General features: G+C 40.7%; 1 protein-coding gene across 7 annotated transcripts in view; it reads right to left on the reverse strand.

The window, feature by feature from the left end:
• Window positions 1–15,497, reverse strand: part of AK9 (adenylate kinase 9) — a 68,190-nt gene that overhangs the window by 25,949 nt on the left and 26,744 nt on the right. For 5 of the 7 annotated variants that reach the window (XR_015731398.1, XM_034409143.2, XM_087882634.1 and 2 more), the window contains 7 exons: window positions 14,043–14,098; window positions 13,320–13,415; window positions 12,010–12,087; window positions 11,504–11,581; window positions 10,813–11,019; window positions 4,023–4,159; window positions 1,531–1,743 (listed from right to left, as the gene is read on the reverse strand). Coding sequence is in view for 6 of the 7 variants with exons in the window: in XM_034409143.2 (XP_034265034.2) it covers window positions 1,531–1,743; window positions 4,023–4,159; window positions 10,813–11,019; window positions 11,504–11,581; window positions 12,010–12,087; window positions 13,320–13,415; window positions 14,043–14,098 (865 nt within the window). In the remaining variant the exon portion in view is untranslated. The remainder of the gene's footprint in view (window positions 1–1,530; window positions 1,744–4,022; window positions 4,160–10,812; window positions 11,020–11,503; window positions 11,582–12,009; window positions 12,088–13,319; window positions 13,416–14,042; window positions 14,099–15,497) is intronic. The other 2 variants (XM_087882633.1, XM_034409144.2) reach the window with 1 other exon arrangement.

Here is a 15,497-nt window from a genome sequence, read left to right on the forward strand (position 1 = left end):
CTGGAGTCAAAACTGTGAAGATGAAAACAGATCCCAGAAGGCAGTAATGATAAACTATTTTTGTAAGAAAACCACATGGATGTGTCTCAGAGAAGACTTTTCCTAACTTGCAAAATAAAAATATGTTGTGTATTTTAAAGGAAGGATGGAAACTGTTGGCTATCAAATATTGTACGATTACAATCCCTACCATTACCAATCATGCTAGCAAGGAGTGTTTGGTATTGGAATTCAACATTGGTTTTTATTGATATACTGAATTGTTACTCATTTAAGTAATACAGAGACGGAAGTATAGTATAGTGAGCCCCAGAGCCATCTTCAAACGAAGAAGACAATGCTGATCCTTTGGCAGGTAGACAACATGAAACCTCTATTTAACTAAGCTTGATTGGCGACTTGCCTCTAGAACAGAGGTGTCAAACTCAAGGCCCACGGGCTGGATCCACCCCATGGAGTGCTTAGATCTGGCCCGTGGGGCCGCCTGGAAACAGCGAAGAACTGGCCCATGGTCCTCTGCCAGCAAAAATGGAGCTCGCAAGGGCTGTATGTGACCCTCCCAAGCTCCGTGTTTGCTGGCAGAGGGTTGCAGGAGGCCGTCACAGCCAAAAACAGAGTGTTCGGGTCACCACAGGTGCCCCCGACAGGAATGACGTCGAGCTGGCTGCATCCACCCTGGCCTCCCGAGGTCAAACACAACCCTGATGCTGCCCTCAATGAAATTGAGTTTGACACCCCTGCTCTAGAAGTTGCGGGTGCTCCAATACTGAAGGTTTTTAAGAAGAGATTGGATAATCATTTGTCTGAAATGATACAGGGTTTCCTGCCTGAGCAGAGGGTTGGACTAGAAGACCTTCAAGGTCCCTTCCAACTCTGTTATTCTGATAATATATGGACCGACATTTTTTTCCTTCTATAGCCATCAGAGCCAAGAGTATCTTGTAACAGCTGCACTTCAGTATTGAGTTCTGAACCTTCTCTTGCTCAGAAATAATATTTAACTCAACACATTCAGTAATATTCAGACCCAAGTACAACTTATCAGTTGGATTACTTAAGAGGTAAGGAGCCTAGTCTCAAAATGTTTTGCCAAAAAGACTATACTCCAATAGTTCCTAGAAGATAATAACAGGTAGGTCTGATAAAAGATTTTTACTCCCAAGATTTTGCTTTGGACTAGAGCAGCTGCCCTTTGTTAAGGCACATTTAATTCAGCAGCAATTCATAAATGATATTGCAATATTTCCCAGATGCTCTGCATGGAAGCTGCTTTTGCACATAACAGATCAGTCCAGAAAAATATTATGTTGAATTTTTGCTATATGCCAAATTTGGATACACAGTCGAGGAATCCATTGTTTCTTGGGAAGACCTGAATATCTTTATTATCATCACCATTGCCGTTCTGTTAAAATATCACATGTTAAGCACAGATAAACATAGATGCCCACATGGAGGTACATATTTGAAAAACATTGGAACTTCAATTTGTGTTAATTTATATAGCTCCTGTATGTAAGAATTACATACTTTTAATGGCTCATTGTGAGAAACATACTCGTCAGGATTTTCTAGAAATTTATCTCTGTTTTCTGGAGTTGAAAAATAATAGTATTTTTCTCTATATTTAGCTGCATTTTCAGTATTTCCTGGATAAAGGATAAAGTTTTCCTTCAGAATCACTGGACAGAAATTCTTTGTATCTCCCATGTGTCTCTTCCTCTCAGCAATTTTTTCTTCATCCTTAAAACAGCAAAATATTTCTGATAAGATTACTTACATTAACACTTTAAAGAATCTGGATTTACTTTAACACATTGGCCCAGAACTACGTAATTCAGAGGGTAGGAAGCAGCTGCAGATCAGTGGTGGGTTTCACTTACCTTTGCTACCAGTTCGCTTGTGCACGCATGCACCTCTTCTGCATATGCGCAAAAGCTTCTGCGTATGCGCAGAGCGTATTTGATGATGTCTGGGTGGGTGGGCGGTGCCTCCCGCCGCCGCTAATACCGGTTCGCCCAAACCGGGGCAAACCGGTAGCAACCCACCACTGCTGCAGATCCATTCTATACTTGGTTAAGGTGTTAAACAAGGAATGAGGAATCCAGATTCAATTCCACCCACAGGTGTGGAAACCTGTTGGGTGATTTTGATCAATCACTCTGTCTCTCAACCCCACCTCTCTCATAGAGTGGTTGTTGGGGGATAAAATAAAGGGAAATTCACATATAAGCAGTCATGGGATTGAAATTTTTGAACAACCGGTTCTGTGCGCGTGGCTTGGTGAGTATGGCTTGGTGGTCATGTGACTGGGCGGGCATGGCCAACTCAACGTCACTCACAGCAAAGTGGGGCAGCACCTTGCTTTGAGTGATGTCGAGTTCACCACGCCCACTCAGTCACATGACTGATGCTGCAGAGACAGGGCGATTTCCTATCTTCTCTCCCCTCCGCCCTTGGGCTGACAAGATAAAAGCCCATCCCCACTGCACGCCAAAGCACCTCCTCCCATGCTGCCCCCCATTAATTCGTGCTAAGTCTTCCTCTTTGGAAGACTTTGCTGATTGTTCATTGTCCTACAAAACAAGCTGCAGTGTTCAGTCCATGAGTCCAGCTCCTGCCTTTCTAAACCTCTCCACCCCATCCCGCTTGCTTCCACCTCAGACTAGCCAGCTCGGCTCAATTACCTCTGTCCCATTTCCCCTCCTTCAGAGGCCCCTTACTCACTCTCCTTGCTTCTTTCCCAACAACCGCCTCTTTCTTCATCCAAATGTTCACACTGAGCAAACACATACATATCTCATGGTGCTGGAGGGTTCCCGGCCAGGGGTGGCTTCCTGGCCAGTGGGGAGAGCGTTCTCCCAGCCAGCATGGAGACGTGGCGCCAGTGGCACAGCAAGCCAGGCAAGCCTGGGGACAGGGGGCAGCTAGTTAGCTAGGCCACAAGCGCCACGTGGCATGGAACTGCAGTGCCAGTGGCAAAGCAAGCCAGGCAAGCCCAGGGATGGGGGGCAGTGGGAGTTGACTCATCCGGGGCTTGCAGTGGTGGCGGCCTAGGCCGGCCCAGGAGTTGGCACTTGACTGGGGCTTGCGATGACAGCAGTGGAGGCAGCTAAGCCAGGAGATAGCAATCGACTGGGGTTTGCTTGCCAGCTCACTCACTCAGGGAGATCAGGGCCATGGTGGAAGGCAGGCAGTAATGGCGGGCGAAGGCAGGCAGCAATGGCAGGTGAAGGCAGGCAGCAATGGTGGGCAAGTGGGCAAGATGAGGAGTGACTGTGCAGGGTGGGCGGGTGGGGCGGGACCAGCCGGTGGTGTGATTTGCCAGTTCTCTGGACTGTGAAAAATCGTAACGATCGGTTTGCCCGAACTGGTCCGAACCGGCTGAACCCCCTGCATATAAACTGCCTGGATCTAAGGTTAGATTTAAATCTAATGAACAAATAATTTTAAGAAAACCTCCATTACTTAAGACATAACCAGTCTGATAGTGTAGATAGGGAATAAGGAGGTGGGAGAAAGAAGTCATGAGCAGGAGCCATGTGTCCAGAAGAGCTCCCAAGTCATGTACAAGGTTTGTTTGTGGCAGTTCCACCCCATCCAGCTAAATTCCCAGGGGTCCCCAAATGCAAGCCTAGTTAAGTCTTGTTAGATTGGGCTGAAGCCTGTTGTTTCCCATCCAAATTCCCACAGCCTTCAAATACCAAAACAAGACACCAGCAGCCTTGTCCCATGCCAATAGATGACTTTCCCCTCAGGCTTTATATAGATGTTGAACAGGAGCAGAGAGTACTGAACCTTGCAGGATTCAACAAAGTAGGGGTTGTGGATAGACTTCTTCAGCCACCATGTTTGCATATATGCAAAAAGCTAGCTGGCCTTTCATTCATATGCAAACATTGCATTCTTGAACTTATACTCTTTCTATAAAGGTGAAGTTATATAACCTTTTATCTTGTATAACATGTCATTCAGTAAATTACAGTTTAAAATAATCTATTGAGTCGAGAACTAGAGCTTACTTCTTCCTCTTCTTCTTCTTCCTCTTCATCGCCCTCTTCTTCTTCTTCTGCCTGTGCCTCTGCTTCAGCCTGCAAATCTTCTTGTTCTTCATCATCATCTTCAGGTGATAATTCCCAGCCATGATATTTAAAAGTTTCTGTCGGAGATAGTCAGTTTTCAGGCCATATTTTTTTTTAAAAAATACTGTACATGCAGGACCAGAGATAGAATACGAATTTGCATGGAATTCTACAATGAAATTCTTCAAACCATAGCTTGATCAGATTATATTCTGGTATTTCAGAAATTTATTAAGATTTTAATTCACAAATTCCTAACCATCATGAAAAGTTGGTAGAGCATGCTAAAAACTAGACTTTAAACGTATCAGATTGGTGTGTAAGTGTACAAATACAGGATTGCTGAAATCAGTGAATCATAAGGAATATCCTGGTGTCCATAACTATGTGCTCCTAACCAGTGGTCATATTCAATTTTTTCCCCTACTGGTTCTGTGGGCGTGGCTTGATGGAGTAATCATGTGACTGAGTGGGCGTGTCTAACTTGATGTCACTCATGCCCACGGCCACAGAACCTGGTAGGAAAAAAATTTGAACTTACTGCTATTCTTCCTACCTATTTTCTGCCCAAGCCTGGCCTAATCTGTCAAAGGCCTGGCCTGATCCTGCATGCACTCCCTTCGCCAGTTGCACATGTTGCCCTGTTTCCCTTCCTTCAGAGGCCCCGGCCCTTAAACTCCCCGGTTCCTCCCCCCACGACTGCCTCTTTTGTCATCCTGCAGCCACGACCTTACCTTCCTCCCACAGCTGGCTGCCAGGAAAGGAAAACCTGCGTTGTGCCGTCACTGCTGGGTGGCTCCCCACCAGCCCGCATCTCACCTCCCCTGTTGCGAGATGCGTGCAACCGCCGCATATTTTGTCTGTTGTGGCTGGAGTCCAGTCACACCGAAAAAAGACGCTGTGGCTGCATGCTTCTTGCAGTAAAAATTACCAACCTCCTGCTCCACTCCTCCAATGCACCCCCGCCAACCTGTTTTATGTGTCGGCCGCACAGGGGCATCCCATTGCCTGCTGCCACTGCACCAAAGGGACTTGACCAGGCAAGTCTGAGCAGAGCAGCGCAGCAGGCAATGGAGTGTGCCAGCCGCCCATAGAGGCCGAGGCAGATGGTGAGAGGGCAGAGGCTCTGGGCAAGGCCCCAAACCGGCCAAGGCGTGTGGCAAGCGGGCAGAGGCTCCAGGGCAAGGCTGGAGCTGGGGAATGGCGCATTCCCCGACCTAGTTGAAGCGGATGAAAAGCAGCCGGCGGCTCCGGAGCAAGGCCGCAGCCATGCGGCTGCACCGCCAACGGCTTCACAAGGTACGTGAGCCCTGGGACTGGGGGGGGGGGAGCTAGCAAGTACTTACCTGTAGGCAGGAGGAGGCAGCTCCATTGGGGTGCAGGCACCATGGAAGGCAAAGTCAGCTTAAGCAGGCAAGCTGCAGAGCAGACTGTGCATGTGCAAGCGATAGTGCTGGGAAGGTCAGATCACCTGAGGAGTGACTGACAACGTGAGGCAAGTAGCTGGGCCACATGATGAAGTGAAGGCAACATATATAGGGCTGGGATGGATGGGGCAAGCATTGGGTAGGAGGGATGAGGAAGTGAGCATCGACTGGGCGGGGGGCGGGGGGCGGGCCAGCCAGAGGTCGCTACCGGTTCGGCAACCTAGGCCAAATTTCCCCTACCGGTTTGCCCAAACCAATGTGAACTGGCTGAATGCAACCTCTGCTCCTAACCAAAATGATGCTATAATGAAAAAATATCCAGTGATATCATGACATAAGTCCCACCCTTTACAGGTATGTAAGAGACAGTCTATCAATTGTTACCACCACTCGTTGTATTCTTGCACATTAGGTGTCAGCCTTTGAATCCTAAAATCTAAAATAAAAAGCTCACAGAAATATATATATTTCTGGAAATGAAGGTTCACGATATTATTCAATACACAGTTTATTATGAATCCATATTGTGCAGAATAAAAGCAGTGCCGATAGTTTCTATTTATCAACATTATAAATCATGAAAGCTCTGAACCAGAATCTCCTGTTAAAAAATTACCACTCTCAATTCGATATGTGTAGCTATGAACTGATTCCCTCTGTCCCTTCTGATATCATCCCATATTTTCTGTATACTCCAACTTCTTTATGTAAAAACATGTAAGTCATTGTCATAAAGTGTAGCAATGTTATAACTACTAGCTCTGATAACTTTAAATATTCAGGAGAATGGATCAATCAATAACTATGATCCCTGACATTTAAAACAGATAATTATTATTATTATTATTAATGGTTGGTTGCACAGTCAGCTAGATATTTAGATTGGATTTGGCATTTTTATGAACCTATTGAGTCCTTCCTAAGGTCCTAGGATAGGCAGATGTTGTTTGATGGTATTATTATTATTTATTGGTTAATCTTTAGTGAGATTCACAGCCTTTGAGGCTGGTTAATAGCTCAGCAGCTCGAGTCCTAACCAAGGACCTAGGAACTGTTAAGGTATCGTCGGAGGATGTAAGCTGTTCCGAGTAAGGTGGTTTTTTGTAGAGTCAAAATGTTCAAGTCCGGCAAATTTAGAATTTCTAAATAGCGGGGTAGCCCTTTGGGTATTGCTCCGAGGGCTCCAATTACAATCGGGACAACACACGATTTCTTTTTCCACAGTCGCTCAACTTCAATTTGTAAGTCCCGGTACTTTGTGATTTTTTCTTGCTGCTTATCTTCAATTCGTGCATCACCAGGTATTGCAATGTCAATGAACCATACTTTTTTCTTTTCAACTATTGTTATGTCAGGTGTGTTGTGGACCAATTGCCTGTCAGTCTGAGTCCTAAAGTCCCACAAGATCTTGAGTTTCTCATTCTCTAAAACTTTCTCAACCTGATGTTCCCAGTGGTTTTTGCTGTACTCAAATCCAAACTTCTGGCACAATTTCCAGTGAATGATTTTAGCAACACGGTCATGGCGTTGTAGGTAGTCAGTTTGTGAAATTTTGCTGCACCCACTGATCAGGTGGTCGACTGTCTCATCTTTCTCATTGCAGAGGCCGCATTTGCTGTTGGTGGTAACATGTTGAATTTTTGCCTTCATACAGTTTGTGGCTAGGGCTTGTTCTTGAGCTGCCAAAATAAAGCTTTCAGTTTCTTTTTTCAGTACTCCTGATCTTAACCAGTTCCAAGTTAGTTTCTGGTCAGCTTTGCCTTCAATACTTTTAAAGTATTGGCCATGCAGAGCTTTGTGTTTCCAATTTTCAGCTCGCTGCTCAATTACTTCTTTCTTATATTCTGCTTTTGTTTTAGTTGTCTTTAAAAGGCCTCCTTTATTTACTTCCTTAATCATTGGTTCTTCACTTTTCTGGATGTAATCATTCAAGCTGCATTTTTCTTCTTCCACAGTCTGCTTTACTTGTAGGAGTCCTCGACCACCCTCTGCTCTTGGTAAATATAATCGGTCAACATCACTTTTAGGGTGCAAGGCATGATTCATTGTCATAAGCTTCCTTGTTTTTCTGTCCAAATTGTCTAACTCCATCTGGGTCCAGTCAATTATTCCTGCAGAGTATCTAATCACAGGTATAGCCCAGGTATTTATGGCTTTTATGATGTTTCCTCCACTCAATTTGGACATTAATATCTTACGAATTCGCCGAATGTACTTGGCTGAAGTTAATTCCTTGACTTTATTATGCATTAAATCAGAGGCTTCTAAAATCCCCAAGTACTTGTAGCCTTCTTCTGATTTTACTGCCTTTATCATTTCTTCATTCTCTAGTTCTATTCCATCCTCTTTTATGATCTTGCCTGCTTTGGTTGCTATTGTTGCACATTTGTCAATTCCAAACTGCATACCAATGTCTTGGCTGAATTCTTTTGTGTTTTCAATTAATAAATTATTATTATTATTATTATTATTATTATTATTATTATTATTATTATTATTATTATTATTATTATTATTATTATTATATTTGTATGCAGCTGAACTCTCATGAGTCTTGGTGACTCATAACATTCAAAAAAAGAAATAACAATATTATCAATAAAACTTTTAAAATAAAAAAATAAAGGTATAGCAAATGTGATGAAGTGAGGGATCTCCCTCACCAACATCCTGGGTGATGAGTTAAGGTCTTCATCAGGTTTCTAAATAACAACAAAGTGGGGTCAATTGGATATTGGCAGTAACCTCATTCGAGAGGGCCACCACTGCTATACAAAGGTGTACTTCCAGAGCTCTTAGAGATGACATTGTTTAATCAGAGTGCACCAACCCTGCAGAATCAAATTGACTGGGCCAATATTATGTGAGACAGGTGGCTCCTCAATTAACCAGGCCCTATGCCATGTTTATAGGTAATAAACAGGATCCTGAATTACACCTGGAAGCAAACCAGCAATCAATGCAACTTGTGAAGTAGAGGTCTTACACAGGGGTGAAATCTACTTACCTTCCTTACTGGTTCGGACGTGCATGTGCCGTGCAGACCCTCTGCACATGCGCAAAACCTTCTGTGCATGCGCAGAGGGTAAAAAACACATTACTTCCTGATTAAAACCAGGAAGTAATGACAACCGGGCGGGTGGGTGGAGCCTCGCGCCACCATCGCTAACAGTTCTCCGAACCACCTGCCACAATCGCTACCAGATCACCCGATTTGGTCCGAACCGGGAGCATTTCACTCCTGGTCTTACATGAGGCATAGTGAGGCATGCTCATCGCTGCTCACCCCATCACATTCTGGATCAGTTGAAGCTTCTGGGGTGTCTTTAAGGCAGCTTCATGTAAAGAGCATTGCAATAGTCAAGCCAAGAAGTAACTAGGGCATAGGTGGCTATCTGAGGACCCCCTGATTCAGGAAGGATAGATCTGGTGTACCAGATGGAGTTGTGCAAAGTTCCTGGCTACAGAAAACATCTACTCTTTAAACAGGAGCTTCAAGTCCATATTCATATTCACAGCTAGTACCTGATCCTAAGAGACAATTCAGCAGGAAAACCATCATATTTGAAAAGTACCGTATTTTTCGGAGTATAAGATGCATCTTTTTACCCCCCCAAAGAGGGTGAAAATTTAGGTGCGTCTTATACACTGAATGTAGCTCTGCCCACCTACTGGCCCCCACCCTTTGGCCTGTGCCTCGCAGCAGTTACCTTCTTGCAAGCAAACAGCAAGAAAAAACAGCCCCTTCCAACTTCAGCATAGGTTAATTAGCACAAGTTGTTTAGATCAGCCTCCTGACCCCCAGCTGATTTGCTCTCAGCTGTTTTGTGCAGGGCTCTCCTGCTTGCTGCAAAGAGTGCTGGAGCAAATTTTTTTTCCCTAGCTATGCTGAAAAAACAAAACTGAAAGTAAAGCAGGCTCTTTCCTGCAAGGTGACAAAATGAGGCAGAGAGATATTTCTTTTCTTTTTCCTCACCAAAAAAGGTAGGTGCAAACAATGGGAAATTTAGGGAAAAAGGAGAGTTCAAGATTTTAAAACACACACACAAAAAAGCTCTATTTAACTAGGGAATTGTAATAATTGAGATACTATTAATTGTATATTGTGTTGAAAGCAGAAATGGTTAAGTTGTGGTTTGGAGGAATATAAGGGGAAAATTATTTGGTTTATTATTATTGGTAAATATAATTAATTGATTTGTAAGAAATTGGATTGCATGGAAATAATTGGAATATTCATGTTCACATTGATTAATATACAAAAAAGATAGTTATAACTAATTGATTTATATAAAAATGTTGAATTTGTATTATACAATTGTAATATTAAATAATTAACCAATGTGAGGATGGATATAAAAATAGATGACAATGGGAAGGAGTATAATATAGAATAGAAGGGAAAAATTGAATTTGATTAAGATTAGAGATGAGAATGAAGGGTAATATTGGTTTTAAAAAAAATAGATAAATATGGCAAAAAGAAAATATAGAAATTGTAAATTTAATTGAAATGACTAAACACTGTTTAAATTTGTGAACCAGCCAAATACTCTGTTCAAAGAAAATACATTGTATGTTTGTATGTGTGTTTGTTTAAAAAATTAAAACAAAAACAAAACAAAAACAACAACAACCAAAAAAGGTAGGTGCGTCTTATACTCCGGTGCGTCTTATACTCCGAAAAATACGGTAGATCTCCTTCCCTTCATTCATTCTCTTCAAATAGACTATAATTAATAGCATCCTCTGATTTCCCAGAAGAAAAATTAAGTCCTGTTTTGTTTATTTATCTCTAGAGGAAGCCACCCCAGCTTGGTCAACATTGCCTACAATTTCATAATCAAATGGCAAGATCACTTTTCTATTTCTTCTATTCTCCTGCCGACAGTCTATTTTTTTAAAAAAGTTTTTTAAAAACGTTCTATTTTAATACATGAATACTTTTTTTCAAATGAATAAAAGTCATGTTGATTAACAGGATAGTGCATTCATATTAAAACAGCCTTTTTATTAAACCAGTTAAAGGTTTATAGAATGTTAAATATTAACTTCAAATGATTTCTCTTGCTCTTATTGTTTATTTTTTAAGTAGAAGCACGTGTACATACAATACTATGATGTGGGCCGCAATTGTAAGATGTTATTTGCCTCTTAAGAAGTAGCTCATAACTTGTACAAATTTGCTTTAACCAACTTTATTTATAATTTGAAGAAATTGTTAATAAAACAAAGCCAAAAACCACCCGAAATCTCCTGAGGAAGAAATAATTTTGAAAGAACAGTGAATGTGAATTACTTACGTTGCATAGCTTGCACACACTTATTAAACAGCATTTCTGGAGTCTGCCCGTCAATCTCCAATTCAGTAATCTGGACCAAAAGTGATTCTGTAATATGAGACTCTAATTTTTGCCAGTTATTCTGGAACTGGATGACCTTATTTTTAAATGGCTCCATTTCTACTACATCTGGAAAACCATCTTCAGGATACTCGGGCATCGTGACTCCTAAACAAATCAAGTTGCATTTTAGGAAACAATTATGCATTAACAATAAGATGCTCTCTTATGTGTGCTGGCGGGACTTTCTTCTTGATACTCTGTCCAGTTCTTATGGAGCCACAATGGAAGACTTCACAAGAAGGAGGACCGACAAAACTAAATAGACCTGTAAGGACTTCTGCAGAAGTTCAGAAATCTGAAAGGGGGAGGGAGAAATACTTAAGTGAAATTCCTCTAACAGCTCTATGAAGAATAGATGTGCTAATGAATCTATTGAAGGAAAAGTGAAAAATTGGATGGAGGAAGAATGAAGTATTCTAAGGAGGACATAACTGCAACACTAAACTAGGATAGGGCACACAACCAAAGTTTGTTTCAACTCTACATTTTTATGAAAAAAGAATTGGAATGATTATACAAAGCCATTAGTTATGGGTTATTCAATGCAGACCACCCCGTGGCAGGATGAGTGACCCAGTCAACCACTAACCTAGTTCAGATGCAATACTTTTCAAGTGTTCATATTGTGATACAGATTTTTCTTCACTTTCAAGGGGTTCTGTTGATTCTGTGGAGACCAGGAGAGAATCATTGTTACTTAATTTTGCATAGTGTATTTGGAACATTAAGAGCTTTCAAAATGTTTAGGAAATTAGCAGTTTTGATGTTCTCCAGATTTTCACTTTGTAGGCTTTGCCTCTGAAAGTTTATCAAATTAAGCCAGTAAAAGGAAGGGGTTTTTTTTCCTATAAAAAAGAACTAATAAATATATTAATTAGATGGTGATAAAGAATGAAATGTAAATGGTGATATTTAATAGATACATTGGTGATGATGATAGATTTATAAGGCCATCAAATCACAGATGCTCATTGTATTTTTACATTAAAAATACAGTGAAAACAAAACGCTAATAGTGCCATAGGATTAAACGAATAAAAATACTTGTCTTCTATAATGAACTATTACTGATATATACATATATATAAATCTAACCTGTCTTAGATTCTTCAGGTTCTTTGGAGTCTGCAGAAACCTGTGCTTCATCACTCTGATCTACAAACTGCACTGTTTCTGTAAACAGGTATATAAAAACACTGAGGTTTCTTATTAAATGGATTTCCCCTGATCCATATAATCATGGGAAAGCTAAAAAATATGCTAAGAAACCATAAAGTTATAGAGAATTGAAGATTATTAAAATAAACCTATTGAATAAAAGTTACAGATAAGGGAGATGGGCTAATTATGTTATTATTTGTGATCGGTGGTGGGATTCAAAATTTTTTACTACCAGTTCTGTGGACATGGCTTGGTGGGTGTGGCATGGCTTGGTGAGCATGGCTTGGTGGGCGTGGCAGGGAAAGGATATTGTAAAAACTCCATTCACACCCCACTCCAGGGAATGGGGATACTGCAAAATCCCCATTTCTTCCCAATCAGCTGGGACTCGGGAGGCAGAGAATAGATGGGGGTGGGACCATCAGAGGTGGTATTTACCAGTTCTCTGAACTACTCAAAATTTCCGCTACTAGTTCTCCAGAACTGGTCAGAACCTGCTAATATCACTTCTGTTTGTGCTGTATAATTGCTGTGATTTAAATTTGATTTGAACTTCAATAGCTGGTACCAAAGGAGGCAAGCTGATCTTCAGAGTCAATCTTTCCATTATGTAATGAAAAAAAACTTTATGACAAATTTTATTTTTTAGGATGGCTACTGTCAGACTTTACAACATGGCCCCAGAGCAGGATTTAGCTCTTCAAAAGCCTTGGCAGTATCCCCACAGGTTCCATATTTTGTCATACAATTATAATTTTAAATGTGAATAAAGAGGAAAATTATTAATACATCATTGGAGAGTAACTATGTCAATATTATAATATTTGTAATATGTACTTTCTATGAAATTTTAATTTCTTTGTGATCATTCTGCCCAATACATACTTAAATCGTGTCCTTGGGATATATACTTTTACAGGCCAGATGTGACTCTCAGCAGGAATAACTCGCATATTAGCGTTTTAGATGTTAGTCTGCTAGTATGATTCAAATGACATCTTAGTTCAGTCTCAGTGCAGAAATGGATGTTTCCACATGAGAATTATACTTTAAGAATGTCTTAACAAACAGAAGAATACTATTTGTAGCAAGAACATTGTCAAAGAAATTGGAAAAAGAAGACATGGTAAGAAAAATACTTTGCTGCCCTCAGATTTTCTATACCAGAGTTACACACACAATTATGTAATAAAACAACTTGATGTTTGTCAGAAAACAAAGATAAATATCTGTGATATCCTAACCTCCGGATGTTTCTTTCTGTTTAGATTCAGAAAAATCAACTTGTCCTGGCTGGCCTCTTTCAACCCCAAAGCTACCTTCCATAAACTCTGTAGATTCTACAAACAAAAAAAACAAAACAAAACATTTTTTATGGAAACATTTATAAAGTAATTTTGGAACTCTAAGGTGAGACTTTACAGTACTATAAACAATATAAACAGTTTAGAAAGTCATGAGACAACCCAAAATTGGATCCCAATTTAAGCTTTAAAAAAACATAAAATACAATCAGACAAAATCCTAAAATTACAAATAAAGCCAGAATGCTAGATTCCACATTTCAGAGTTACAAGGAGTACTTGAATATCAATGAGAAGTCATCCATTTTCAGAACTTGCAATAATTGTTTGGGCTAGCGATTAGAAATCAGTGGCCTCACATCTATGGAATTTATTTCCTGATACTGCTATGAGGCTCTTGCCCAAGCCATTCATTTACTTAATTTCTCCTAATGCCCTTATGATGTGCATCAGATGCCTTCCAGTTCCATTTTTATATTTTGGCAAGTCCTATACATATACTGTATGAGTATGGTAGGCATGATGAATGGTAGGGACAGAGTCATGCCCCAGATTTAAATTCTTCCTTATTTAGTAGTGCTTGTGAGTTTAACAATATGATTAATATGCACAAAATTAACATCATTGCTGTAATAATTCTAAATACACAATTGTATTTCTTACCTCTGTCTTCAGCAGATTCCTGCGCTTGCAGTTTTAACATTTCTTGTAGTTCTCTTCTGCAATTAGAAGTTCAAGCAATTTATTATTTATTTACTGTAAGATGAGAATATGACAGAAGAGAAGTAAACATATATGTATGTAATTATAAGTAAAACTTCTATAGGGATATGGCAGTGGCCTCATAACTGGATATCCAATTCAGCTATCCAGGCCATTGCCTTTGGTGTTGCTTCATTCAGATCTTCTAGGGAACAAGAAAACACACGCTGTGGGGAACCTTGCCCCATGTGTTTAATAGTTTGCATAGCAGCATCACAATCACAACAAGGGGAATCCTACCATCCCCACTGATATAGGTCAGAGGCAATTCTTCCAGTATCACACCTAATTCTGTTCAATTTTGACCAGACAAAGCGAGGCAAGTCAAAAGCAGGTGGTTTGGTAGAGGGATCACTAATGGTCAGGCCACAAGAAGGTACCTTGGACCATTCCTCTCTCCAGTCATTCTTAGGGTGAAACTGGGTAGATGTTAATTGAATAGCTGTTTTCCAAACTGGTCTATGGGGTTTCAATCTTGTGACAGGCTGTGCATTGTCCTGGTGAATAGGGAGGGACTTGTAGTTCAGCATCCTTGACCATAGCCAAATGAGAGCTTGTTGTTTTCTAATGTGCAATGGTATGATATTGCTAAGTACTGGTAACTGGTGCACAGGAGTGGGATGCAATGTGCCAGAGATGATACGCATTTGTCTGGTGGAGTTGGTCATTGACCATTTGGATGTGGGCACTATTAAGCCACACCTTGGCACAATATTTAGCTGTGGAATAAACCAAAGCCAAGGCTGTCCCAAAGGTGCTTTTTTCAAGAGGCAACTGGACTTTCTGGTTTTTCTTCGAAGACATTTTGCTTCTCATCCAAGAAGCTTCTTCAGCTCTGAAGAAGAGAGCTGTAGAAGCTTCTTGGATGAGAAACGAAACATCTTCCAAGAAAAACCAGAAAATCCAGCTGCCTCTTGAAAAAAGCGCCTTTGGGACCACCATGACCTGAATGACTAAGAATCTCCACAGACAAAGCCAAGGCTGTTGTTCGTAGGGTGTTCCAGCCAGTCTATTCAGTAAATTGTTGCTTTTCAATTTTGCAGCTGTTTTTTCCTGGTGTTGCTGGAAGGTTAATGATCTGCCCAATGTTATCCCCAAGTATTTCGGAGTTATTACATTGTAAAATACACTGTGAAAATACAGTGAAGTTCTAGAACTTCATTGAAGGCTGGTAATTTGCTTACCTACTACTGAGGTGGAATGTGGCTACTTCTATTTTTGTTGGGTTTGGTTGGAGGCACCATTTTTTGACGTAGAATTCAAACAATTCAAATGATAATATAACATGAATGAAAATGAACTGCAATTTTCCTGAATATAAATTATTCTTTTAAAAAAATCCATATTGGTCTGCCC

The sequence above is a fragment of the Pantherophis guttatus genome, chromosome 1 (assembly GCF_059756535.1).
Source record: "Pantherophis guttatus breed Tessera chromosome 1, ASM5975653v1, whole genome shotgun sequence".
Classification (NCBI taxonomy): Eukaryota; Metazoa; Chordata; class Lepidosauria; order Squamata; family Colubridae; genus Pantherophis; species Pantherophis guttatus.